The 27259-nt window shown below is 56.6% G+C and overlaps 1 protein-coding gene across 3 annotated transcripts; it reads right to left on the reverse strand.

Moving 5' to 3' along the window:
- Nucleotides 1-8123: 8123 nt before the first annotated feature.
- BCAN (brevican) lies at nucleotides 8124-25959 on the reverse strand. Of its 3 annotated transcripts, none has more exons than XM_043876972.1 (14): nucleotides 25637-25943; nucleotides 21606-21716; nucleotides 20542-20916; nucleotides 20083-20257; nucleotides 19653-19780; nucleotides 18660-18953; nucleotides 16496-16729; nucleotides 15288-15935; nucleotides 11766-11873; nucleotides 10951-11109; nucleotides 10252-10334; nucleotides 9754-9898; nucleotides 8979-9169; nucleotides 8124-8652 (listed from the first exon to the last, which is right to left on the reverse strand). In XM_043876972.1, the coding sequence occupies exons 2-14, from the start codon at nucleotides 21694-21696 to the stop codon at nucleotides 8545-8547; spliced, it is 2739 nt and encodes a 912-aa protein (XP_043732907.1). In that variant the 5' UTR covers nucleotides 21697-21716; nucleotides 25637-25943; the 3' UTR covers nucleotides 8124-8544. The 3 variants fall into 3 exon arrangements, 2 of the variants coding, with proteins under 2 accessions (XP_043732907.1, XP_043732906.1); XM_043876971.1 differs by having other exon boundaries at nucleotides 25633-25942; XR_006335717.1 differs by lacking the exon at nucleotides 9754-9898 and having other exon boundaries at nucleotides 8511-8652; nucleotides 25633-25959.
- Nucleotides 25960-27259: the final 1300 nt, after the last annotated feature.

Here is a 27259-nt window from a genome sequence, read left to right on the forward strand (position 1 = left end):
CAAAGTCTGGACTCTTCCTTCCTCAATTCAGGGGGGCCTCAGGGTTGACACAGAGGCAGAAGAGCCGGGGTGGGGGGAGCAGGAGACGCTGGTGTTGGGGAGGGGCTGCCTGCTGGGGAGAGAAGATTCTGGAAGGCCTCATGGTGGCAACAAGCCAGGCAGATGAAGGCTGCAGGCAGCAGTGCTGGGGGCCCGGGGAAGGCTGGGGGTGCTGCTTGACCGGGGGATGGGGGTGCCAACCCAGGTGACCTTGGCGCCTGCAGAAGCAGGCCTGTCATCATCTCTGCCCACAGCGCTGATTACAGGGATTAGGGCTTGGGGCCACCCCCACCCTCGCATGTCCTCCCTGCTGGCCCCTCAGCGCCGCCAGCATAATAAGCCCCCTTGCCCCCAAACCCAAACAATTGTCTGGCCTTGGTGTCTGCTCAGACTGGCTGGGTCAGAGCCGGGTGAGGGGGAAGGAGGTCGTTCTGCCTTAGTCTGGCTGGGTAGCCTCAGGTCCGTGCTTCACCTCTCTGAACCTCAGATCCGGCCACACAATGACAGACAGGGGCCAGGTGACTCGGGGGCCTCCCAGGGCAAAGAGAGCAGTGAGCAGACGAGGAGAAGCCAGAGGGTTACCGGTTAGATCTTCAGTAGGACTTCCTTGCAAGTGGAAGCAGGAGACAGGGACGACAAGAAAGGGGAGGTGAGGGGGATAAACAAGATGTCGGGTGAAACGAAAGCGCGATGACGGGGTATGCTGATGCCTGGAGTTAGGTTGGGGGTCCACCCAGCCACAGCGTCTTTCCAAGAACACCCCTCTTCCCAGGAGTTTTCTGGGTCCCTGTATAGGGCTAGGAGGGACCAGGGGTGCCCGGATTAGGCTGGGCTTGAAGGCCTTGTAGTCAGGATACCCAAATAGAAGCCACTCCCCATCTGAGCTCTGGAGGGAAGAAGAGCAGGGCAGGGCGACACCTCTAAATACTCTGGGTGGGGGTGGGGCAGGAGCTGCCAGATGAATGTTCCCCTTGGAGAGACAATCCCAAGGCCAGAGGCAGGCCCTTTCTTTTCTCCTCGGGCCTCAGGCTGAGGCCAGGGGAAGACGAGAAGATGAACTCTCAAGCCCTCTGACTTCAGCTCATCCTCCCGACAAGGAGGGGGTGGACAGGAGGCCCCCGACAGGACCCCACTGTCTGCTTCTCTCCCCACACCTTCTCCACCTTCTGGGAGTCTCTGTGTTGGTTATCCAGGCCTCCATTTCACACACACCCTGGCCCTCGGGGTCGCGGATGCTGGCGGCCCCCCTGGCCTCCACTCTCCCTCCTGTACCCATTGCTAACAAGGCCATGTCTGATCTCACCAGGCTGCCAGGCTGGGGGCCAGCATGCTGGCATCCGGGCAAATAAGGCCCCCTCCCTGCTCCTCTGATGGGACAGACGAGCCCTGTATTTGCCTCCCCAGGCCCTCGGGCACCCCCACTTAGGCAAAGGGCCAAGGACAGAGGCTGAGTCCTTCCCTGTGTCCGGGACATCCTGCCATCCCACCCCCCCACACACACACACCAGGGCCCCTGATTTCCTGCAGAACTACCCAAACTATAGCCATTTCTGCTGACCGTCTCTAACAGGGGGAGGAATGTTAGACAGAAGTGAGGCCTTTCTAAAGGAGGTATGCCATGGGAGATGTGTCCTCTCTGGCAATGGAAGTCTGTGCAGCAAGAGAAATGGGGTTGGACAGCAACAAGGACTGGCAGCTGCTACGGGGGCATGTACTGTGCGCCATGGGCCATGCAAGCGTTGGGAGTCCAGGGTTCCTGACCCTGAGAGCTCTGCCTTCTAACTGAATAAGGGCTTCTGAGTGGAAATCATTCAAAAATAGAGACAGGCAGGAGACTGTGGGAGCATACAGCAGGCGCCCCCCCTGATCTGAGCTGGGGGAGGCTGGGAGGAGGTGGTCAGGGAAGGCTACTCTAGGAGCCTAAAAGGGGAGCAGGAGCTGGCCAGTATAGGGAGGAGGAGAAAAGAGGAGGGGGAGGAAAAGTATTCTAGCCAGAGGGAAGAGCGTGGACAAAATCCTGGGGCAGGAAGAGAAGTTTGGGCATTTGAGGAACAGAAAGAAGGCTTATGTGACCAGAAGGTGCAGAATGAGGGGTAAAAAGGTTCACGATAAGGCTAAAGAGGAGTTGGGGGCCAGGGGGTTAGAGCCTCCCTAGGCAGCCAGGAAATACAGCTTTCATCCTAAGGGAAATGAGTCTCCTCTGAAGTAGTGAGCTGACACGACCAGGTTTGCGTGTTAAATAGAACTTTCCGGCTGCTGTGTGAGAGTGGATTGGGGTAAGGTAGAAGGGCTTCAGGGTCTTGCCGTGGTCCAGGCAGGGGATGAGGGCAGCAGTGGGGCTGGAGAGAAAGCACGGAAGGGAAGCAGAGTCTCAGGACTTGGTGATCCATTGTGGGAGACAGAAAGGTGGTGGCTCAGATGGTAGGGAATCTGCCTGCAGTGCAGGAGACCCAGGTTCGATCCCTGGGTCAGGAAGATCCCCTGCAGAAGGAAATGGCAACCCACTCCAGTATTCTTGCCTGGAGAATTCCGTGGACAGAGGAGCCTGATGGGCTACAGTCCCTGGGGTCACAAAGAGTCGGACACGACTGAGTAACACTTCACTTTACTTCTGGCCTAGAGGTCACCCAGGACAGAGCCCCCGGGAACTCCAGCTGGGAGGAGACACTTGGGCAGGAGCCTGAGAAGGAGGACCAGGGGACTGTGGTCCCTTGGAGACCGTCTTGTCTCGAAAGCCCTGGGACAGCGTGGCCTTGGTCTGACACGGTGCCTGGGGGCCCGAGGGTGCTCAGTAAACACAGACTGAACAAATAAGTGAATGAATGAATGACTGTGATGAGGTCAGACAACAGGAAGCACTCCGGAGGGTGGAGTCCCAGGGGAGAGAACCAGGAGGCAGCACCCGCCATCCCCCCACCCTCCCCAGCACAAGGACAAGTGGGAGGTTATTCTGGGGCCTCCTCTGGGTAAATATAGCCTCTGAACGGGGTGGGGGCAGGGTGGGGGGCCGGAGGTGGCTTCCTCGGTTTGTTTGGGGCACTTCCTTATAAGGCTGTGCGGGCTGAGGCGCCTGGGAGGGTGAGGTCAGGGGCTGAGTTCTCCATTCAGCCCGGCCTGATGCTGTCCCTGCCGCCCGGCTGCTGCCGCTGCTGCCAGAGTCGCAGAGGAAATCAAAGGCCTGGGCTTTGGGCTCTGGCCAAGGGAGCTCAGAGTGCGGCCTCTTAAAGGGCCCCTTCAGCCTCATGTCTATGCAGGAGCCCAGTCTAGGGTGGGACAGGGGGTCTCTCCAGGGTCCTCTCAGAAAGTGATGCTGGAGGCCTCGGTTTCCCCACCTGCACAATACCGCTCAGACTGGGTCATTCCCTGAGGCTCCACGCAGCAAAGAGACCCCGCAGTCTAACCTCTACCCTTCCCACTGCAGGGTCTAGACTTTTTGCTCTGGTCTCTCCCTAGTAGCTCAGCTGGTAAAGAATCCGTCTGCAATGTAAGAGACCCTGCTTCAATTCCTGGGCCAGGAAGATCCCCTGGAGAAGGGAACAGCTACCAGCTCCAGTATTCTTGCCTGGAGAATCCCATGGACAGAGGAGCCTTTCGGGCTAGAATCCACGGGATTGCAAAGAATCGGACACAACTGAGCAACTTTCACTAGAGACCAGGGACTCAGAGCCCATTCATTGCTCCCCAAGGCCCTGGCCCCTTAGCTCCTCCCGGCTCCCCACTCTCAGCCCCTCCTCGGGGGACCAGCTGCTGCCACTTGACTCTTCGGTGTCACAGCTGCTGTCAGAAATGCCGTCCTGTCAGGCAGGGCTGGAGGAATGTGATTTAATTTCAGCTGGAATGTGCCCTCTGGGGCTGCCCCTAGAAAGGGGAGCGAATGGACACTAAGCCCACCTAAGCCCAGGAAACCCAAGAAGGCTCTGGGCTTGGGGCCAGGCCCCTGGGTCCCCGTGAGGCCCCCACTCCCACCCCAGGGGGAATGGTAGGTTGCAGGACAGGTGCTGCTGCAGAAGACGTCATGTGAATGCTGCTCTAGTGGATCAAGGAGGGACCCAGGTACCCGTTCCAAAGGCCTCAGGCCCACTTGGAAAAGACAAAGGGGGATCTCCAGTGAGCCACCAGGGAAGGGAATTTTTGGCTCAGGGGCAGGAAGAGGGACAGAATGGCCTCAGGTGAGGGCCCGAGGAGTCTGTGATCAGAAGCAAGGAAACCACCGTCCTCTGTTTCCTCTTTGATGATCCAAAGATTCCATATCCACCTCCCCATCCACCCTGGGGGCTCCTCTCCCTTCTCCCCTCCCTTTCTAACACAGCACCCCCACAGCCAGATCGTGTTTCTTTTCCAACATTTGAGAAGTAATAGACTCTGCCTCCTGCTCCCCGACCCTTGCCCCGACCCCACCAACCCAAGGTCTCCAAAGTGGACGCCGCTCCGGTAACCGGACTCCGGTTTCTCACGCTGTCACGTCTGGCCCCCCTCTCCCCACAGGCACCGATCCCAGGCCCCAGAGCCCCAGGTCTGAGAGGCCCCTCAGTCTTCTCCTCTTGCAGTCATAAGCCCCCCCCCCCCCAGCTCTCATTCACTCTCCCCACCCCCATGACTCAGCTGTGGCACCAGAAATAAACCGAGGCAGGTGCCAGGGGGCCACTGTCGAGGAACCACCTCCCAGCAGCTGCAGGCTCACAAGTGGAGCCCCGGGGTCCCAGGAGGGGTGGCTGGGAGACTTCAATTTCAGGGGTGGGGAGATGTCTGGCCCCCTCCTCCATCCTCCCTGCTAAGGAGAGACAGCCCCTTGCTGTCAGCCTCAAAGACCCCCTCTCCTTCCTGTCTCCTCCTTTCTGCTTCTCCTCATCTTCCACTCTTCCACTTCCTCCCCTTCCTCCTCCCTGGCTGCTTTCCAACTCTTGAATCCTTTGATCTCTCCTGGATTCCCTCTTTTTCTGTTGGCCTCATTTGCCTGGAAGTTCTGTGTTAGAAGAGAACTTCGGTTTACCTTGATGGGGATAAAGGTGCAGATAGACATTCTTGCCAAGGATACTAAGAATCCTTAGATGCCACTTGGGGTCCAAAGAACATGGGCCCGGGGGTGTGGGATGCTCCTCTTAAGAGCTCCAGTCCAAAGTGGTCAAGCAACAGGCTTCCCTCTGTTAACAACTTCTAAAGACCACGAGGAAGAATCATCAGGGAATAAACACAGAGGTCACAAGATCTACCCACTCAGACTACTGACAAGGGTCTAGAATCTTTCAGTGGGGAATTTCCTCCCAGAGTTCTTCCTTCTCCCTCTTTGCTTTTCTCTCCTCTCCTTCCCAACCCCTTTCTCCTGCTCTGCCCCAGGCTCTCAGTCCTGCCTTCCCAGGAGGAAGCAGGCAGTTTTGCCGGAGGTAGACAGGAAGTGAGATCTCAGGAAGGACCTCTAGCCTGGGGAACAGAGGAAGTTTTCCACTGCTGGAAGCCAGGTACCTGGACCCTCACTCCAGGCAGGGTCTGACTACAACTCCTGGGGAAAGCCCTCCCGCCCACAGGGGTCTGACAGGCTGAGCATTTCTGGAAGTCTTTGGGAGCTACTGTGTCGCAGAAGGCAGCCAGGACAATGGGGCCCTGTCTCTCTCTGCACAGGAGACAGGCTCACAGACAGAGCCTCAGGACTGGGACAAAGGCCCCAGTGAGGTCAGGGCAGTGTGCGGGAGTCGGAGTGGGAGAGCGGGAGAGGAATGGGGAAGTGGGATGTGGGTCAGAGCAGCCTGAGCAAAGCCGGGGACTCTGGTGGATGGAGGACCTCTGGAAAACCCACTTCCCTGGGCTCTCAGGCCCATTCTCAACGCGCAAGCCCCTAATCTAGGCTGGGCCTCCTCTCTCCACATAGACCCAGACATTCTCTGACTTTCCTCAACCCCAGGGAAAAGGAAACCCTGTGGAGGGACCCCATTTTAGACATGTGGGAAGGTGGCTGGGAGCTTAACCACATATCCAGGGGCTTGGCAAGGGTGGGCACATGGTCAGCTGTCTGCTGTGTCCTGGAGGCAGAGGTCGATACAGGTGGGCCCCTATTCTAGCTGCCCAAAGAGATGGGGCTGACACTCGATGAGGGGCCAAGTCCCCCTCTTCAAGCCAAGAGAGGCCATACACACACACACTGGTCCAGGGGTTACCTTCTGTACAGGGTGCTGAGTCATCCCTAGACCAGCTCTCCCTTCCCCAGGAAGCCCAACAAAGCCAGGAGAAGGCTTCCGTTTCCGGCAGCCCTGCCCAAGCAGCTCAGCAGGTGTCAGGGGAAGAAGGGGGAGGATTCTCACTCCAGCCCTATATCTACCTCTGAAACCCTTTTCATCCACCGATCAGTGATGGTGGATCCCTGCCTACTGCTGTCCGGGAGATTCAGAGAGAAAGCTGATGAAAAGGCTGGGAAACCAGACCCTCCCAGCGCACCACCAGGGTCTCTCGGGCAAATCCAACCCGCTACCTAAACTCTGTCCCTGTGAGGATATGTTTCTCAGACCACCTCCCTTAAGGACAGACACTGCCCCTTCCTCAGCCTTCTCTTTTCAGACCCCATCTTCAAAGGCCCACTTTGGTCTTGATCCACTTACAATTCCAGCTTAATGCTCTTGACCTCCCTAACAGTGCAGTGAGTGGGCAACTGCAGGGTAGTACAGGATAAAGTGGGGTTCTGCTCTGGCCCCAGGATCATCCTCCCAGCAGCTCCATAAGGAACAGCCCCGCTCCCTAACCACGCTAGGCTGGGTCATGTGGGGAGGGCAGAAGCTGGGACAGGAGAGCCTGGGGCAAAGAGAGGAATGGGGTGCTTGGTGGTAGGTAGGTCTGGGAGGTCAGGGCTGGTGTCTCAGAGATCAGCTGGTTTGGGGTTTACATACCTGGAGAAGGCCCAGCTAGGCAGGAATGGCCTGGGAGCCCCTAGCTGCCCCAAATAAGCACTTGTCTTCCTCTGTCCCCTCTCTTTTGTCTGGGTCTCTTCATATCGCCCTCTCTACACTTCTTGCTCCTCTGGATCTGTCTCTCTGTCCTTTAGTTTTATCAGGTTTTACTGACTTCTACAAAAGAGACTAAGAAATGCCTGTTTGTGTGAATGTGGTGCAACAGTGGGCACAAGCAGAAGTGTGTACACATGACAGTTTGCACACGTGTATTGAGTGTGGCCAAGTGTGGTTAAGTGTGAGGAACTGCAGCAATAAGATTCACCCCCAGCAGGAAGACAGACGGCATCCTGACACACACTTTCACCAGGAGGCACCAGAAGGCACAATTCGGTGCCCTGCCCTGAGGCACACACACACAGCCGGTCATTCTCTCTTCAGCGTTCAGAGAATGACCTCATCATCTCAGTCTCCGCTGACTCACAGACCCCAGGGCCAGCTCAGCCTGGCCGGAAGTCCTACCCTCCCCCTGTCCCTAGCCCCGCAGCCAGCCACCCCGCTTCTCTTCCCCGGGCGCTCCTCAGAAAGACAGATCCCCGGCGCCCCCTGGCGGTATCCTGAGACTCCTACAGGCCGGCTCCACCCACGCACGCGCACACAGGCCCGTTCAGGCAGCGCCATCTGCTGGCCACAACCTATGGGCCTCGCAGGTCATTCCCCAGAGCCCTGCCTGCCGCAGGGCTGGGGAATCTCTTCTCTGCCCTTGTTTCCTTGTTCCTGCATCTCTCCTTCTGCTGGAATAGGCCTGCTTGAAGTGTAACCCCCCTCATTCCCTTCACGCTCGTACTCCCTGAGAGAACACTCCCCTCTAGAACCTCAGAATGGGGACACCAGGCACCCACCTCTCTGTCTTCCTCTCTGAACCCTCAGCCCCTTTCTCCCCAGACTGAACTTCTCCAGCCTGCTTTACTGGACACTCTGGGCACTCCAGCTTCCTCCAAATATCCTTATGCTGTTTTCCAACCCCTGTGTTTCATTCATTCCATAAACACTGGACTATTCCGTGCCATGAACTCATATCCACTGACATCTTGACTTCACTGACCTTCAGAAACTAGTAAACACAGAAGGTCCATATATCCTGTGAGGCCCGGCCCAACTCCACTTTTTTTCTGTCTCTTTCACACACACACACACAGGCATCAGACTTGCTTGGGCTCAAACGCAGCTTTATTTTCTGCTTGTTTTACAGGTACCCCATCCTGCAAACCCATTCTCTTGGGAAACTGAGAATGAGTGGGCACTGGGGCCCCCAGGGGAATGGACGGGACAGGATGGCTGGCAAGGAGTGGGCAGCTGAGGCACTTAGAGACCCACTCAAGGCCCTGAGGGATAAACCTGAGGCCCAGAATAGGAGTGAGAGGGCCTAAGGCAGGACTGGAGATGCCCCGATATTGATGTCACCGAAAAAGCCAAAGGAATTGTTCGCCAACCCAGTATTTCCCAGAAACCCCTGCAGGAACTGCCCTGTGGAGTTCAGCTCTGCCCCTCTCGGGCTGTCACCCCCCGGGGGGAAGAGCATGGGTCTTGGTGGGCTGGTGGCAGAGGGCAGTGCCGCCAGGGGCCTTGCCCTTTAGGGACCTGGAGCAGGATTGGGAGGGGGGTTCAGCCGTGCCTTCCAGTGCCCCACGAGCCTCCTCTGACGTCCTCCTGGGGTCTCTATTGGGCGCAGAGCTCGAGCCTGGGAAAGACACACACTCACCCTCCACCCTTGGGCTCCTCGTCTCTTCTCTTCTCAGGGTCGGCCCTCTGGTGTTCTTGTTCCTTGACCTTTAGTCTCATCAAAATACTTTCCCTGGCTCAGCCATTAAGAGCCCAGACTGTGGCTGCATATTCTCAGACAGCAGCACTGAAGGGGACCCCGAGAGCATTCAGCCCACCTCCTCTGTGCCCCAGAGAGGGGTAGTGGTAACTCCAAGTTTACCTAGCCAGTGATGGACAGAGCTAGGACTGGAGCCCAAGGCTATGTGGGCTAGTGTCCCCCACCTCTCTCCTCCTGGCACTCACAGGCCTGCGGGGCACACAGGAGATCTGGGGGGGTGCCCAGCGACCATCCTCCTGGCAGCGGATCAGTGGTAGGTTGCGCTGGGTCAGCCCCTCCCGGCAGCGGTATCGAAGCACTGTGTCAACTTCATAGCGCAGCCGTGGGCGGCCAAATACTTCAGCCAGGGGCAGCTCTGGTGGGGGCCCGCAGGACACTGCCGGGAGAACACAGTCAGGAACTGGAAGCCCGGCTCGAACAGTTCCCAGAACTGGGATGAAGGAGGAGAGGAGCAGGCCACAACCTGACAGACAGACAGCAGGCGGCAGAGGAGCTGCCCTGGGGGCTCAGGGGTAAGGAATCTGCTGCCCTGCAGGAGACATGGGTTTGATCCCTAATCTGGGAAGGTCCCAAATGCTGCGGAGCAACCAAGTTCTCCACAACTACTAAGCCTGTGCTGCAGAACCCAGGCGCTGCAGCTGCTGAAGCCGAGTGCCAAGAGCCTGAGCTTCTCAGCAAGAGAAGCCACTACAACGCTCTTGCACTGCCAGTAGAGAGGAGCCCCCCTCACAGCAACTAGAGAAAAGCCAGCACAGCAACAGAGACCCAGCACAGCCAAAAATAAATAAAATAACAAAGTCCTTTAGAAGAGCAGGGCGCCTAGTGAACCCGTCTAATTTGTGAGCCCACGCTCACAGCCCCGGGCACATTTCTGATTCCTCTGCGTAGTTCTGCTCTCTCCTGCACACACAGCAGTCCCAGGGTTCCCCGGCCCCCCCCCTTCCCCTTGCCTGCCCTCACCCAGCCCCATCTTGCAGGTGTAGGACAGGTGGTAGTTGCAGGGAACATCACTCCATTGTCCCTGATCGTGCCACACCATAACCACGCAGTTCTCTCCGGACAGGAAGTAGCTGTCTGGCTGCCCAGGGTTCCAGTTCTCATAGAGCTGGGAGGGTGGGGGGAGGATGGAGGCGGTAGTGAGGAGCTCCAGCACCAGGAGCACGGGGAGGAATGGGCCTGGAGGACTGGAGGAGACGGAGGTCGAGGACGGGAGGGAAGGCTTGCGGGATGGGGAGTACGGGATCCCGAAGGAAGAAGATGTCAGGGGATTTGGGGGTAGGGGTAATGGGAACCAGATGAGAAGAAAGGAGAAGGGGACAGAAGGAAGAAGGGCCAGGAAGAGGGAAAGGTAAAGGGCCAGGAGAAGGAGAGGGAGAGATGGGGGTCACTGGGGGTAGAAGGTAGAAGTGCTTCGAAGAAAAGACCTAGACCACGTGAGGGGCGGTCGGAACCTCTCACCAGGGGGACGCCATCTGACCACAGGAAATCCCCTTCGATGGTCCTGTCATTGAGCCCGATCCACTGGTACTCCCGGTATCGATCTGGGGAACAACCGCAGAGGAGACCAAAGTGTGCAGTGAGCTTCGCTGCCAGCAGAGGGCGGCCATTCCCCGTCACCGAGCGGTCTGTGGGCGCTCGCGGGGCAAGTCCCCGCAGCCCCAAATGCACGCTTCCCGGTATCCTTATTTCTCCCTCCAACCTCTGCACACGGGTAGGAAGAAAACAGGGGCGTAGGGGTGAGGGAAGAGAGAAAATATCACTAGGTCTAGAAAAGGGAAACTCTGGAAAATGTAAAAACTTTCAATAGCGTCGGAGTCGGGGAGAGTAGATGGAGGCAGGAGCGCCAGGGGGGTGGGGAGCGATTATAAACGAGCCCCCAAGGAACCACCAGGCTTATGCAGGTGTATTTTCTGGGTGTTTCTCAGCCCTGCCCTGCCTGAAGCCCCACTGCCCAGGTGTGGAGTGGGAAGGAGGGAGACGGGAAGGAAAAGTGAATGAATGAATGAATGAATGAGGTAAACCAAGTAATGAGTACCTGAATTAAAGTATAAGGGGGTTAATTAACACACTCTCTAACTGACTGACTGATGAGTGAGTGAATGTGTGGCTGAGAGGACAGGTGACGAGGGGTCGCCTCCCTCCCTGTCCCCAGCCCACTGTTGATGAAGTCCTGTTCCTCTGGCGTGCTGATGCTGGCGAGATGCGCGCCGTACATCCGGCACTTGTTCTCTGCCTCCTCCCAGCTCCTTCGGGTAGAAAAGTGCTTGTAGCAGGCGCCCTGGAAGGCGTCCCAACCGGGGCTGCAGAAGTGGAGGCCTGGGATACAGAGGAGCAGGCAGCTTAGGGGGGAGGACCCCAGAACTCTGAGAGGCTGGGTCCCCAGACAGGAAGACTGGGCTCCTCCCACCGCCGCAGGCCGAGGGGGCGGGGCTGAGGGCAGGAGGGCGGCGCCCGAGAGCGAGCTGGGAAGGAGCAGCTAGGAGCTGGCGGGGCCCTCGTGGAGGGCGGCCCTGATGCCCTCCTTCTCTGCAGGGAAGAGACCAGGGTGAAGGCTGGAGTCCCGACCTGGGTCTCCGCCATCCTCCATCCGAAAGAAAAGCCGAACCTTCCTCTCCTCCCAGGAGAATGGAAACCGACAAGTACTGACTGTGCCTGCCAAATTCCAGGCTCACAGACTCCCGGAGAGAGTCACTTTTGGTTCCACTTAACAGATAAGGAACTTAAGGGTAGGCCTCAGAGAAGTTATGTGATTTGTCTAAAATGATAATTCATTATCTGCGTTTCCACTGCAGGAGGCCTGAGTTCATCCCGGGTAGGGAATGTCCAAGAGCAAGGACAACAAATGGAGGTTCATTAGTGACAAGGCCAAAGGGAGGCCCCTTCCCCCTCCGCCCCCCTCCCCCAGAATTAGCGCACTGTGGCAGGGCCTAGGCTCCAGATCTCCCCCAACCACAGCCCCTCAACACACTCACCAACATCGCACAGGTCCCCCCCATAGCCAGGCAAACACAGGCAGCGGACCCCCTCCTCCTCCTCCAAGCATGTCCCGCCATTGTGGCAGGGGCTGGGGACACAGTCACCTGAGGGGGGAGAGAAGTGAGGTGGGGGGCAGGGGAGCGCAGCTCTGCAGCCAGCCCTCCAGCCCCGACTGCCTCATCCTGGGGGCTATCACAGCATCCTCCGTGTTCCCCCTGAAGCCTGAGTTCTGGGTTTCTCCTCTCGTCACTGCCCCCTATTTCAGCACTGGCTCAGTCCTATGCTGGTCATTGTCATGTCTGCCAGTGTGGGCCATATCAGGGACCAAGGGGATGTGTCCAGGAAAGCAGTCAGGATATAACTCCACCAAGGGGAAAGATATTGGGCTATCAGTCATGCATCCTGGACTTTCACCTAGCTTCTGACCCTGCTGGGTGACGTTGAGATGGTCACTTTACTTCTCTAGGTCTAGAGTTTAGTCCCCCACCCCCGTCATTGTGCCAGGTCTTAGCCTGATTCTGTGTAGTCTAGATAGGCTGGGTGGAGCTGAAGGAGAGGAGAGTCACCATAGGAACAGTGAGTTGTGACCTGCCCTTTACTGCTTCTGAGACCTGATACTGGGGTGGTCCAGGAGGGAGCCAACCCTCCCTCCTGCTGTCCATTGGGCAGAGTCAGGCCCAGAAGCTGTTGGGGGAAGATCCAATGTACTTCCCTCACTCTATGCCCTCTCTTTCCCCACTACCCCCAACCCATCCCAGGAATGGACCTTAGTAACTCCCCCTATCCTGCAACACTGACTCCACACATTCTCTCAACATCATCCAACCTCTTTGCCTCCCCTCTTATTGCTTCAGACTCTCCCCCCTCACCAGGCTCCCCTTTCCCCCTCCACTTGGGGCCTCCTGAAGGTTCCCCCAGCCTAGAAACCCCTTCAACTCCTTCCTTCTTGTTCCCTCTCCTCCAGGCAGTCTTCTTGGACTAACACACTACCCTGAAGGCCTGCAATCTGTTATCTAGGTCCAGCTCCATCTGGCTAGGCCATCTGCCTCTTTTTCTGGACTCTCTCTCTGGATGCTGGGTGGCTGCCCCTACACTGGGCCTGGGTGCTGAGGGGGCTGACAAATTCTACTGCTTTCTGTTCCAGATGACCGGGAGACGATGACCTCACAGACTGACAGGACAGGTCAGGGTTCTCAGCCCAGCTTGGGGCGGGACCTTCAGACCATGCCATCCACTCTTAGTGGCCAAGGCCAGTGCCCACAATGCTTCACTCTGGCCTGAGATCCCACTGCCTGGTGGGGATCAGAGCAGAGGTGGGGGGAGGAGAAGCTGGAGTTGGTTCAAAGAATTTTTCTGGGATGACCGAGCTGTTTTGGGTAAAATGAATCAGCTGTTCCAGCACCACTCCCCCTGTCATCACCTCTTCTGCCAACAGTTTCTTCCAATCTGGTGTTGCTGCCTCCCAAGGCAAAGCAAGGAGGGGAGGTGTTTTACTTAACTCTTTAAGCACCAGGTCCTACAGAAGGTAGGAGTCCTGAACTCCCTTTCATTCCTCACACTTTCCTGCTCCCCCTGTGGTCCTCTCTGCCCAACCCTCCAATCCTGGTGGACAAAGACTCTCAAACTTGGTCTGTGGAGTCCCATCCAAGCCAAAGTTCCCTCTCCCTGGCTGTGAGTGGCAGAACCTGACCAGGAGGGGAGGCTGTGTTGGTGGTGAAGAACTTCTCAAGACTTTCTGGTATTCCCACCCCCCCACCCCTTTTGGATCAACTCTTATACACACTCAGAAAGTTCTCCCTGCCTTCCTGCTGCAATAATGGGCTAGAGGACCACTCACTCATCCCCCATATGGGGTAACTAAGACACCAGAGATACTTCCAGTGGTGCTCCTCTCCCACCAAAGCCCCTTCCAACCCAATGCAGCACTGAACTCCAAGGCCAGCTGGGCAGGGAGCCAGTAGTCAAAATGCATGAGCCCAGGTGTGATGCAAAGACCCTGAGCCCACCCTGGACCATCTATAACAGTGGCCCTGGGACTAGGAGGATCCCAGCCTTCTCCAGAGATCTCAGTGTGGAAATTCAGCCTTCACTGAATAGGTAGGGCTTCTTGCTCTCAGACCCCAAAACCTACCTTCCCATTCCCCCTCCCTCCACACTTTCCATCTTCCCCTGCTGATTTGTGTCTTCTCCAGTATTAGCAACTTTGAGATCCTTTGGGTTCAGGGAGGGTAAAATAGGGGGTGAGGGTAGTCATTAGCACAGGGGTTAGTGGAGGAGGGAGAGATCATGGGCATGAAAGTGAGACCCTAACCCCCTGTGGATGTTTGCGGGAGGGGGACAGGCTCTTGGGGCACCTGGATGCCAGGGAATGGCCTCCACGCTAGGATGGACTCTGTCTGTCAGTACTCTGTGCATGGCTCTAGGTGGGAGCCATGAGAATGGATCAGAAATGAATACAAAGGGACATATACACACTCAAGCGTGCACACGCACACACACACATGCACACACTCCGGGCTGCAGAGGTTTCTCCCTGTCAGAAGTGAGGGACTACAACTCCCAGCACTCCCACAGACTGACAAAGACTTCTCTGGGGTAACGTGTATAGTCAGATTTGGGATTCAGGAGACAGGAAGGAAGGCAGAGACAAGCCTGAGGAGAGCATGAAGGAATAGCAAGGGGCTGTTAGACCACTAGGACAGGAAAGGGTGCAGGCTGAAGATGGAAAAGGAAGAGGCACAGAGACACACAAAGACCCAGGGAGAGAGACAGAGAGACAGAGATGGAACCACAGGAAGCACCAAAGAGCTACCCAGCACACAAATCCATGGGATGAAAGGGGCGAACAGCTGGGGTTGGAGACAGGGTGCCAGAGTTTTGGTTATAAAGCAGTTTAATAGAGATTTATTTCCAAGGCTTGTTTCCATGAAACAGTTGAAAAAAGTACTTCATAGAAGTAGTTGCTTAAGGCTCTGTGGGGATAAGGGCTCTCCTGGACCCCAAAGGTTGAGGGGTGGGAACGGGACTGCAGGCTTCCCTGATACCAGTGGGAGGCAGCTGAAGGGGAGAGGCATACAGGACAGGGAGGAAGCAGCAGGGGATGGGCCTGGGCCTTGAAGAATGCAAAAGGCTACGGCAACTCCCACTGAACAAGGCTGCTCTGTGAGGTCAGTGAGATGTGAGTCACAGGTAGAGAACTGAAGCTAGGAAAAAGTTCCAGGTGGTTGGTGGTGGGGCTGGGGGTCACAGTGAGGCTTTCAGAAACAGGGAGAGGTCACAGGGTGGGAGTCACGGAGTTGGGGGTTATAGGGTGAGAAGTCAGAGAGCTGGGATGGTAGTCACAAAGTGGGGCATCCAGGATCGGAAGCCTGCAGGTAGAGGTGGGTAGGAGAATGAAGGCAAAGGACGAGAGTCTGGGGCAATGGCGGGTTAAAGGACTATGGGTCAGGTGATCCAGAGCTGCAGGGGGAGGAAGAGGAGGAGGAGAAGGAGGGAGGCTGAGCCTTGGGCAGAGTTACCTGATGAGGGGGCCACGGCCACTCCACCACGGCTGGCACTGTCAGTGGGCAGCACCGGCTGGGCACGCACTGAAGTCCCTGCTGGGACAGTTCTTCTGGAATTCTCTTCAGAGGGGGTCTCCAGGTCCCTGGTATCCCCAGGGGCCTGTGTGGCTGGAAGCAGGGAAGGGGCATCCTCGGAGCTTCCTGCCTCCTCACTCTCTCCTCGAGGGGCCCCAGAGAGCTCAGGACCCCCTGTCTCCTCCTCTATCTCTCTTGCCCTGACCGGAGTGGAAGGTGGGGGGGATGCCAGGTTCCCCTCCCTAGGAGTGGGCAGGGTCTTGGTGGGTGGTCCAAGGACCCTTGGAGGCCTGGGAGCCTCTGGCTCATCATACGGGGGTGGTGATGCACCAGGCTGCAGGCCAGCCCTCACTGGAGGGGATGCCTGGGTGAGTGACTCCTCTGGAGCCGGCTCAGTGGGGAGAGGGGCCTCTGGGTCCAGGCTGCTGAGCTCACTGGGCCAGGCCCACAGGGCCTCATCCTCCACCTCGTCCTCTTCCTCTTCCTCTTCTTTCTCTTCTTCACCCCTGTATTTCTCTTCTTGCTCCAACACCTTGCCTTCCTCTTCTGAGGACCCCAGCGGAGGCACAATGGATTGGGTTTCGAATTCTAGGCAAAGCACAGATGATTCAGCACCAGGGACAGCACCCGCCAGAGGACAGGAAGAAGGAAGGGGATGCGGGGAGAGAAGTGGGGCTGGGGAGGGTGAGCCCTGGGGGAGAGGCGAGAGGCTGCCCTGGGGAGGAACTGCCTTTGCTCTGAACCAGAAGAATTTCAACCGGAGTTGCAATATTGAGGCAACACTTGAGAAGGCTCTGTGGGGTGTCATCAGTCCTGGAAAACCTGGTGGTTGCATCTCCCTCTACCAGTCTGTTAAAATTCTGTTTATTTTAGATAGATGATGGGGAGGACGGACCAAAGAAAGGAGATCCTTCTTTCCCAAAGGGCAGCTCCTTAGTCCAAGCATCTCCAGACCTAGCTATTTGGGAGAGGGCTTTGCTGGAAAGGCAAAGTTTGGGAGAGGGGACAAGGGGCAGTGCCTTGCACTACTGCGCTGTTGAGAGGGCAGGGCCACGGTGGTGACAACCCCGGCCCCAGCCCAGGCTGGCCCCTTCTGCCTCTAACTTCTTCCAGGTGAAGACACCCCCAGGATGAGAGCTTTGAGTTACCCAGGAGGGTTCTAGGGGCCTCGGCTGGGTCTTCTGGAGTGAAGCTTCCACCACCTCCATCCTCTATGACGGGCATGGAGTAGATGGCTCCTCGGGACTCGCTTTCCACAGCTTCCTGGGGCAGCTTCAGTTCCTCCAGGGTCTCAGTCACTGTGACAATGGCTTCCAGTGCATCAGAGGCCAGGTCAGAGGCTGGGTTGGTGGCCTCAGGGATGGCAGAAGGCTGGGCAGGGTCTGTGGCAGAAGGGAAGTGCCAATGGGAGGTTAGAGAGGTGGCTCTCCCCCCAACTCATGCCTGCATGTGAGGGCTCTGGGTTAGACTCAGAGATCATGGAATTCTCTTAATTCTCTCTCATCCTCTCTGTGGAGCACTCATGGGGCCCAGGGAGCACTCCAGGACTTCATCACTCATTCCTCAAGCATTAATCAAGTGTCCAGTATGTACCACGCCAAGCAATCTCCTGGGCACTGAGGACAGAGTGCAGAGCCAAATAGCATGATTCCTGTCCCTACAGAATGTATTATATTCTAGATACAGATAAGCAAATAAACATACATTATAATTTTACCATCTAAAGAACAATTAAGCAGAGTTAGGAGATTGGAAGTACTACTTTAGATAGACTGGTAAAGAAAGGCTCAGGAGAGAAGTCATCCCTTGGAGACAGAATGATTAACAGAATGGCCTCAGCACTTTGGGACCCTGGGTTTGGGGCAAGATGTGAGGGATCCCAGTCATTCTAAGACTTCAGAAATGGACAGGGACAGGCTGCCATCACCACAGGAGAGCTGAAGGATAGAGAATTCCACAGGAAAGACATTCCACCATCACCACCAGACAATCTCAGTGTTGGGGCAAAAGGGCAAAGGATGAGCAGACCTATCATTTCAGGATCTGCTCTCTTCAAATAACCAGAGTTGTAGAATGAATTGACTTGTCCCTGGGGAAGGGAACCAAGAGCAGAAAACCAATGAAGGGAAGGTGGAATTGGGCTAAGAAAAGCCCTGGGGGCTGTCCTTGCTCAGCCAGACAGGATAGGACAGCATGTCCTGCCTGCCTTTGTCACCTGCTCATACCAGACAAGCAAACCTGTGCCCTAGGCTGCTTCTGTCCCCACCTGCTCCCCACTCTAATCATCCTCTTCCCTAGCCCCTTTCCTGATTCAGTTCCTCCTTCCAATTCTTCCCAGAACAGTGCTTGGCACATAATTATAATCAGTGTTAGAAGTGTTAGCTACTATTATTATAATTATCATCATCACCATTATCCAGGTTCCAGTAAGCCTATTCAGGTGGACCTGTCTTCCTGCGGACTTGACTTCCCTACTCCGCCCAGCCTCAGGCCAAAGCTGTCTGGAAATCAGTCGCAGTGGAAGTAAAACTTTTCTCCCAGTCTTTCCTCATGCTGGGAGTGAGACATCTTGTTTTCAGTCAGACTGGGGGCTCCCATGGCAGAAGTTGCATCTTCCTCCTTCAGACTGGGGGCTCCCTGAGGGTAAAGACTGTTTCTTCTCCCTCCATTTCTGCCTCCAGCCCTGTACCAGTACTACTGAAGGCTCCCAGCTGGGGCAAGGCTCAGATCTCCATGGCAATGCCTCCCTGACTGTCAGTCACCCTTGGCCTGGGCCCTGGGCCTCTCCTCCAGCTCTCAATATAAGACGTGGGCAGGAAGCCGTCTCTACCCAACGGTCCTTAAGGATCTGCTCCCTGTGAGGGGTGGGGGATTACGTCTGTCCATCAATATTTGGTGTTAAAGAGTTGATACCTTCAAGCTCAAGCTGAAGGCTCTGGAGGATTTTTGGTTAACTGAAGTGGATCATTCCTTGGATTCAGAGAATGTTGGTCATCTCTGCTCTGTTCATGAGCTGACCAGAGATGGAGATATAATTGGCAGCCCAATAGGGGAGAGGCAGTATTGCAACAGAAAGACCAAGGCAAGAACTGCTGATGTGGGAGCAGTTTAGGCAATGCGGAGAGGTAAGCCCTCCTTGAGGCCACACAGACCAAGTCAGGGAGCACAACCCGAGTTAGAGAGCACCACCCACAGCACCATGAGGCAAACGGCAAAGACCCAAGGGAAACCGGTCAGGGCTGGGGTGGAACTGGAGGGCTCGACTCTGCCTGCCTGAGATTGGTCTCAGCCTCTGCAAGGGAGTGGGCTCACCTCGGAAGCAGTAGACGTTGAAGCGGCTGTGCTTGTTGGGGAAGCCGGTCTGGTTAGGGAAGAGGAAGAGAGTCTTGACACCAGGGAGGCCCCCACCACAGCGCTGGCTGGGGGTGACGATGGGGTAGCGCACACTGCCATCAGCCAGCCAGCCAGGGCTGCAGCGGTCCAGGCCACCATCCCAGGCTGCATATAGCTGGCCGGTGGTTGCAATCTTAGCACCCCGCTCCTGGCAGTATGTCCGCGCCTCCTCCAGGGTCAGCTTGTCTGGAGGGGCACCCAGGAACAGCTCTCCTGGGGAGGAAGAAGAGGCTGGGTTACCAGGAAGGTAGCTCCTTCCACCCAGGGCTCCCACTGGGACTTTGGGCCTCAGTTTCCTCATCTGTGACATGGAGCCCATCGCCCTACTTCATAGGCTCGAAGTCTTGATAGAACCTTAGGATAAATAATACTGCTCAAAGGAACCGGGCTCAACTTCCTCATTCTGCAAAGAAGGAAACTGAGGCTCAAAGATGCTAAAATGTAAAGAGATGTATGGAACCTTCTGGTGGGTCCGACGGTAAAGAACCAGCCTGCAATGCGGGAGATTCGGGTTCAATCCCTGGATCGGGAAGATCCCCCGGAGAAGGGAATGGCAACCCACTCCAGTATTCTTGCTTGGAGAATTCCATGGACAGAGGAGCCTAGTAGGCTATAGTGCATGGGGTCGCAAAGAGTCGGACACGACTGAGCCACTAACACTGATTATCCAGCAAAGAGATGTACAGCAGGTGGCAGCGGAGCCAGACTCAGCCTCCTATCTCAGCCGCCTGTCTGGAGGCTTTGGCCATGAACCTGTCTCTATGACAGTGTTTGGAGGGAGGGACTCTGTTCCCCTCACTCCTGGCTGCACACTTAAATGCAGTATAATAAGGTCTGGCAGAGGCCCAGGAGGACCTAAGGGGAGCCCTGGAGAGGGGTCTCTTCCCCTGAGAACCTCCCACCCCCAATCACCATTTAGTTCTTCAGCGTAACAGTAAACATCATAGAGGTCATCTGGGTCGACCACTCCGTAGTTCCGGACCCCAGGGAAGCCATCCATGTCTCCATAACAGGCCTCTCGCGGTGTCTGGATGGGATACCTGGGGCGGAGGTACAAATGTCTTCACAGGAGCCGGCCCGTGGTGACCGCCCCCCCCCCCCCCCCCCCCCCGGCATCCAATCACATGGCTTTCAGTGCCACCAAGTGTCTTCTCAGCTCTGCAGAAATGCACTCTCGCCAGCACACGGTCCTAACCCGCCCGCCACAGACCAACTTCATCTCCCACTGGCAGGGAGCCCTATATGGCCCGCCTGAGGCAGCAGCCGGCAGCCCCTGGTAGAACCAGAAGCCACAGCCCCCTCAGAAACAACTAGAAGTTCGTGGTCGACAGCCCCGGCACACCTCACGGTCTGGTCGGACAGCCAGCCAGCGTCACACTGTTCATAGCCCCCGAGGTAGGCGGCATAGAGCTGCTCCGGAGTGGCGATTCGGGCTCCGATGCGGGCACAGGCCTCCTGGGCCCCAGCGAAGGAGAAAGCGTAGCGGGCAGAGCCCTCCCGGTAGAGAAAGACGACCCCTGAGGGGCAGAGAGGACCCTGAGGCGGGATCACCCAGCACACTGACTTCCCCTTACCCTCCTTTCACTCCCCTGTAGACAAAGGGTAAAGTCCGGACTGCGCTCACTCTACAGCAGGAGGGACTTAATTTAGGCTGTGGGTAGAATTTTCCTCCACCTGAAGAAAGAAAGGAGGTAAACTCCCTTTCCAGTTCGGTCTGCGCCTTCCCGGTGTCTGCTTCCGCCCCCCACAGTGGGCTCCCCTCCCCCTCTCCGGGAGCCCCTCTCCGTCTCCGACCTCTCACCTTTGACCTTGACCTCCACAGCGTCGCTGCTGTCGTCGATGCCGTGCTGGACCTCGCAGCGGTAAATGCCTGAGTCGTTGGGCCGCAGCTCGCTCAGCACCAGGGAGACGTCGGTGAGTGACGCCGGGTAGGCAGGCAGTGCCACGCGGAACCGGTAGGCCTCGCTCACCTTGACGCGTAGGCCCCGCGCCACTAGCACCTCGGCCTCCCGGCCGCCGGACAGGAAGGTCCACTTAACCCGCGGGGAGCCCTGCGCGGCCCGGCGGCTCGGCGACGGCCGCAGGTAGTGAACGTGGCATGGGATGGTGAGGGCGCCGCCCAGCACGCCCTGCAGCGGCGCGTCGCCCGCGATGCGCACGCGGAAGGCCCTGTCCTCTGTGGACGGGCGGAGCCGGCTGGAACTTCGCGCTGTGGATCTGCCGCGCCCCATCCCGGGGTTTCTAAGCCCCGCCCCAGGATCCCGACGCCCCGCCCTCGGGTTTTCGTAACCCCGCCCCCCAGGAACTCAAGGCTTGGGCCGTGAGTCCTGCAAACTCACCTGTAGGTCCTCCAGGCCCGCCAGGCCCACCCCTCAGGGTCGACAGACCCGTCCACAAAGTCTCTCAGCTAGTTTTGCCCCCAGAGCCTCCCGGTACCACCCTAGGATTCCTGGGCCCCACTCTGGGTCCTTAAACTTCACCCCTGGGTCCTGCAACCCTCTTCTCAAAATTTCCCTAGTCTGTTCCCTTGAGTCCCTTTCTGGATTTCTCCCAGTTCCATCCCTGTTCTGCCTCGCAGCCCCACTCATCGTGCCCGGAGGGTCCCCCATCCTCCACCCTGGAGACGACAGCCTTGTACCTAGTGCCCCACCCCAGCCCTACTCCCCAAATTCCATCACCCTATCAAGGGCCCACAAATCATCCCTGATTTTCAAGTATCCCTGCGTAGGCCCTCCTCCACAGTGCTCCCAGTTCCTCCCTGGTCCCTCGGGGCTGACAGAGGTTGCTTAGGGCTGGACAAGAGGCTCCTTCCTATCACAGGGGAGATGTAGGAGACAAACAGTGACCCTGAGTGGGGTTGCTTACCTGAGCTGTCTCCTTCCAGAGCATCAGCCAAGGCCGCAGGGATCCAGGCCAGAACCAGGGTTGCCAGGAGGGGCAGGAACAGTGGGGCCATGCTGCAGGATGAGGGAGGGACTGGAGGAGGAAAGACGGGGTTAGACCTCAGGATGGGCTTCTGACTCCCCACCGGATCCACATGGATCATACATATCCTGACTCCAGGAGCCCACTGTCCCCACCTCACTATTTATTAACACTACTTCTGATCCCTGTCTCCCCCCAGGGGATTCTTATTCAGAACCAAGACCTGGGTGCTGTCAGCTCACCATGTGACTTCAGGCAAGTTCTTTACTCTCATTAAGCATTTATTTTCTTACTTGTAAAGGAGAACCATTTTTACCACTTCACAGGTTGTGATGAGGATATGTGCTTTGAGAATGCTTTTCATCGAAAAAGAAAAACAACAAAAACAAATAAACCCTGCATAGAGTAAGAGCTCAGTAAATGCTTACGGCATATAGCATAATGGCAGATACTAGTATGCTTAGAGTCCCCTCTGTCCTTCCCAGGGCCAGACTTCTTTGAACCCTCCTCCTCCCACAATATCCATCCAACCTTTCCTTCCTATACCTTCCTCCCTGAGTACTCTACCCACCTAGCTTCCTCCAGGAAGAGTTCCTAGACTAAACCCAGGCAATATACAGCTTCTCTCCAGTCTAACCCCTCCTTGACCTCCCCCCTCTACACTGCACCATTACTTATAAGGCAACTCTTCTCTTTACCCCCCAGCATCCTCCACCCCCTCCTCCTTGGCTGCCTTCTCTCTCCTTCCCAGCCTTTCCTTTCTGCCTGGCACGGGCTTTCCCACCGGATCTCCTGGCTCAGAAACCAGCTGGGACAAAGCCCCTGTCTCTGCTAGTCTGGCCTCCATCCAGCCTCTTCCTCCCCCAATTCCAGCACCAGGCTAAGGGGGATGTGTGAGAATAAATGAGAGGGACCATTTCCCATCTGCTCTTGGCCATCAGAAGCTCTAAGAACTCAGACTATTCCTCCGAAGATCTCAAGGCACTTATTACACTCTCATAATGGATGGATGGGGGCGGGACATTGAGAAAGGGGCTCAGAGAGGGATAGGGTTGAAACTGAGTCCCCAGTGAAACCAAGTCAAGTACCAGGCCAGTGTGCCCCAAGGAGGGAAGGCTGCAGAGCCAACTTCATTTTTAATGGTTGGCCTAGCCTCAAAAGAGCATGGAGTCCCAAACTGCCATGGAATAGGCCAGGGGTACAGCAGGAGAGATGAAGGTTAGACTACAAGCAAGACTTCCTAGACATCAGGCTTCTTCCCACCGGCTACTCTCATCTTCCCTGACCAATCAGGCTCTACCCTTGTATATATATCCCATTTCCTGAGGCTGAGCTGATAGGAAATTACCCTCTTCTCCCAGATCCTCCCAAAGATCCCAGATCCTCCTAAGGACACCTCCCCACCACTGTGATCTCCATTTTCCCCAGTGTGGCTGGGCATCATTTCCTTGGGGTCAGAGGTGGGGGTGGAATGGCAGGAGCCAGATACCCAGAGCCTCTCTTTGACCTTTGAGAAGGAAGAGGTTCTTGTTGGGACCCAATCAGAGGATGCTGGGAGCAGCTCTGGGCATGGGAGCACTTGAGAGGACTGCTTTCTGGGGTTGGGGTGGGGACCATTTGGCATGAACAGGCAGTGCCTGCCGGGTGCTTGGGAGACTCTTTTGCCATGCCTTTGAGCTGTGCCAGGTCCTGAGCTAGGCCCCTCTCTGGCGCCTTCCCTCCCCTCTCCCTGGGCTAGAGCTGGAGCTGCTCAGAGCTCTTTGACGGGCGGCCCAGAAACCCATATAGTTGGAGCCACTCTGGGACCAACACCCTAGAACCTCCTTTCAACCCTGTTATGTAGGTGGGGGAATGAAGGGAGAAAGTCTGAAGCTGATGAGGACCTGGATGCGCTGAATCATGGAGTGTATCCCACCCCTACCTCCAGACTGGGAGTCACTGATTAGCAAGGCCAAGAGGTGGCCCTGATTGTGTGGTTCTCAGGAGCAGAGAGTTCTACACACCTCCCACCCCCTCACCAGTCCCACTAAGCTTGGGCCTCAACCCCTTCCTGGAATAGCTAGGAGTCCTGAGAAAACTTAAGCATCCCCTCTTTTGGTCCCAGACTTAGACTCAGGGATCCAAGCCTTAGTCTCCATCCCACACATCCTCCCATCTCCATTCCATCTTCTCATCCTCCAGAGCTGGACACACCACTCCATCTCTAACCTCAGGAGCTCAGCAGTCTTCCTGTCCCTTCCCCTGATGCCACACCACTCCTCTGCTCCAGCTTCTGGATTTCTGCCCTTGTTTTGAGTTTCCCCAGCTGTTCAGGAAACTTCCCTCATGTTACATTACCATTCCTGTCTGACTATGGCTGTCTATCCCCTCACAGGCTTCATAAACCCAGTCCACAGAGAATCAAGACCAGGCTATGTGTGCTGTATGTGTGCACCCAACGCCCACCATCTCCATGCTGAATGTCCACCGGCTGGCAGTTCAAGGTCTGCCCCAAAGGAACTGAGCTCCAGGGCTCAGCAGTCAGCAGGGATGCACAGGAGGCCAGAACTTTGGTCACCTCAGGAGGGAAGCTTTCTGCTATCCCTTTTGAGGCCATGTGAGGGGCAACAGGAACCTACACAATATCAGCGAGGCCTTAACAGGGCCTACAGGAGTAATTGCAGTTATTGTAAAAAATAGGCCTATTTATTGGAAGCACAACTAATAATATGATTAGCAACATCACCAGCTGAGCTACTGTGTAGTATAAAATCTGAATTGTGGGTGATGCTGTTATCAACGGCGAAGTTAGCCATGACAATATAGGCACCGGTGATACTTGGGGAGGGTCTGTGGGCAACAGTGTCCCTTGATCTCACTGGTATTATCTGGAATAGGAATAACACAGATACTAATGGTGCTAATAAAATTGATGGCAAATCTTAGTCCTGTTAGAACCCAGTGGGCTGAGCTATTCCGATAGGAAGGGAGTATGGAAGTACTTGACGGGGGAGGGGGGTGCTCCCCAGCCCAACAGCAGTGCTAGGAAGGAAAAGAGGAGTGGTAACTGGAGTTCCAACTGACAGTTTCTGACCATCTACCTGAGCCAGGCCTCTTAACTAAATGCTTCCCATGTATGCCTGTTTGCGTGCTAAGTTGCTTCCAGTCCTGTCTGACTCTTTGTGACCCCATGGACTGTAGCCTGCCAGGCTCCTCTGTCCATGGGATTCTCCAGGCAAGAATTTTGGAGTGGGTTGCCATGCCCTCCTCCAGGGGATCTTCCCCACCCAGGGATCGAACCTTTTTCTCTTATGTCTCCTGCATTGGTAGGCGAGTTCTTTACCACTAGTGCCACCTGGGAAGTCTTTTCCATGTATAACCTCAACTTTAGGAAAAATACTCTTTAGGCATTACATCAATGAGGAATCCGAGGTTCAGGGAGGTCAACTAACTTGCCCAAGGTCACTTAGCAAGTAAGTTGGGATTCCATTTCCAGTGGACGCCAGGACCACCCAATACAGAGGCTCCTGTCGGCTGTCGCGCGAGCTACCAGGAGGTACCCCTAGGGTGGCCCGCCTCGGCTTCTCCCGCGCTGCTGCCTGCACCGTGGGTACCCAGTGGCGGGGGAAGAAGGTCGGAAGTCTCGGCCGTGGTGCTGGGACTGGAGCCCGCAGCAGGGAAGACGCGAGAACCCAGAGGGGCGTTCCCATGAGCCCGCGGAGTCGAGGGGGCTGCGGGTTAGACTGCAAGCAGCAATGGGGGTGCCAGCGGCAGAGCTGGAGATGGCAGGATGGCAGCAGGGGCAGCGGGCGCTCCGAGCTGGCCGGCAGCGGACCTCGCCGAGGAGTCAGGGGTCTGCAGGGTGAGTGCGCCGGGGCCGCGGGAGGCAAAGGCTGAGGGGTTGGGGGCGCGGACCACAGGGCAGCCGCCGGGAGCGCCCTTCTCTCTCCCTCCCCTGTCTGGGAGGCCGGGATGCCGTCACACTCACCTACCGGCAGGCAACAGAGGACCGGGGTGGGGGTGCGGCACCCGCGAAGTTTGCCGCCTCCCCTGGGGGTCTCCTCTGGGTCCACGACTCGGTCCTGCAGCTGCAGCCGAGACTGCGGCGGGGACTGCGCGGGCGCGAGGAGAGGCTGGGCCCGCAGGACGCTCGGAAGAGGGCGCCGGGGCCGCCGGGCGCCGCACAAAACCCCCTTTCTTTCCCCCCGCCCCCGCCCCGCCCTTCCTCGAGGCCGCCCCTGCCCCCAGGCTGGGAACGCAGGGGGCTCGGAAAGATCACGCGACCCGCTGCCTTCTCTGCAGCGGTTCCCGGCGGCGGCAGCCGCGAGAGCAAGGACGAGCGAAGTAGGACATCGTCCTGGGGATGAGAATCCGAAGACTTGGAGTAGGGAGGGAGGGAGGGAAGGCAGAAGGGGCGGGCAGGGAGCGCTCGCGATCTACAGGATGATGTTGCAGCTGGAGGGATGGAAGTTAGACTGTCGGAGGGACTTCCCGTTTTTCAGGGGGAGAGGAGGAGGGATTCAGCCAGTAGAGAAAAGGATGAAGGGAGAATGGGAGGGAGGCTTTGCTCCTGGAGAGACATCACACGTATAAGTGGGGGAGGGAATCTCTTTTTTGGAGGCAGGATCAGGTGCAGGTGACCTTAACCACCTCCCTGGAGGAAGCTCTGATTGGGTTTTGTTCTCCGTGATGCTCCCACTCCCTGCACAGAGGAGGAGCTGACTTTGCAGCTGGAGGGATGGAGGTTAGGCAGCAGATTCATGGGTTAAGGAAAGCAAGTCAGGACCTCTCTAGACATGGAGGAGGGGACGTGGCACTGAGCGGACATTACTGGTCATGCAAACCAATGTGCAAAATGCAGGCGTTGCTGGGAGCCCAGAGGGCCCACAGGCCAGAGCTGTCGCTGATGAATGCACAGCCTGGTGCCAGGGGGTGGGCCTTGAGAGCTGCCCAGCGGCTGGGGACTCCTCAGCGCCCAGAATACCAATGACACCCCCTCCACAGCTCCAGAGCCTCTGCTTCCCTCTTCTTTCCCAGGCTCTCTCTCCCCTTCCCTCCTCCCTCCTGGGATTCCAGGCAAAGTCCATGGTACAGACTGTGGGTAGGACAGCCAGATGCCTGGATTCTGTCCCTTGGATACCAGGGATGGCATCGAGGATAGATTGTCAGGGGCTTTGATCCCCACAAACTCCAGCAGCACCTCCAAAATATCCCAAGGAAAGTGGGCTGCCTGTAATGCAAATGCAACCTCAAGGCAGGTCCCTTGCCCATCCAAGTCACTTCTATATGGGATTCTGGACTGTACTCTATTGGATGCCCCAAATGCCCCACTCATCACTGCCTGGGCTGCCATTCTCTGTGCTGTGGACTTGGCTCCAAAGGTCTTGAGAAACTCACAAAACAAATAAACAAAAAACCCTCAAACAGAAAACCCTCCTCTCCAAATCCTTGAGGACCTAAAAGGTATTATTTTAGCCCTTCCCCAGAGACCCATCTCCTGTAGAGACAGGGCAAGAGAACCAGGCCGTAGCGGGTTGTAAGGTCCCTCAGTAAGAGACACACCCCAGGCAGGGATGCAAAACTGATGGGGACACAGCAATGTACCTGGGGAATCT

Source organism: Cervus elaphus, chromosome 20 (genome assembly GCF_910594005.1).
Source record: "Cervus elaphus chromosome 20, mCerEla1.1, whole genome shotgun sequence".
Taxonomy (NCBI): Eukaryota; Metazoa; Chordata; class Mammalia; order Artiodactyla; family Cervidae; genus Cervus; species Cervus elaphus.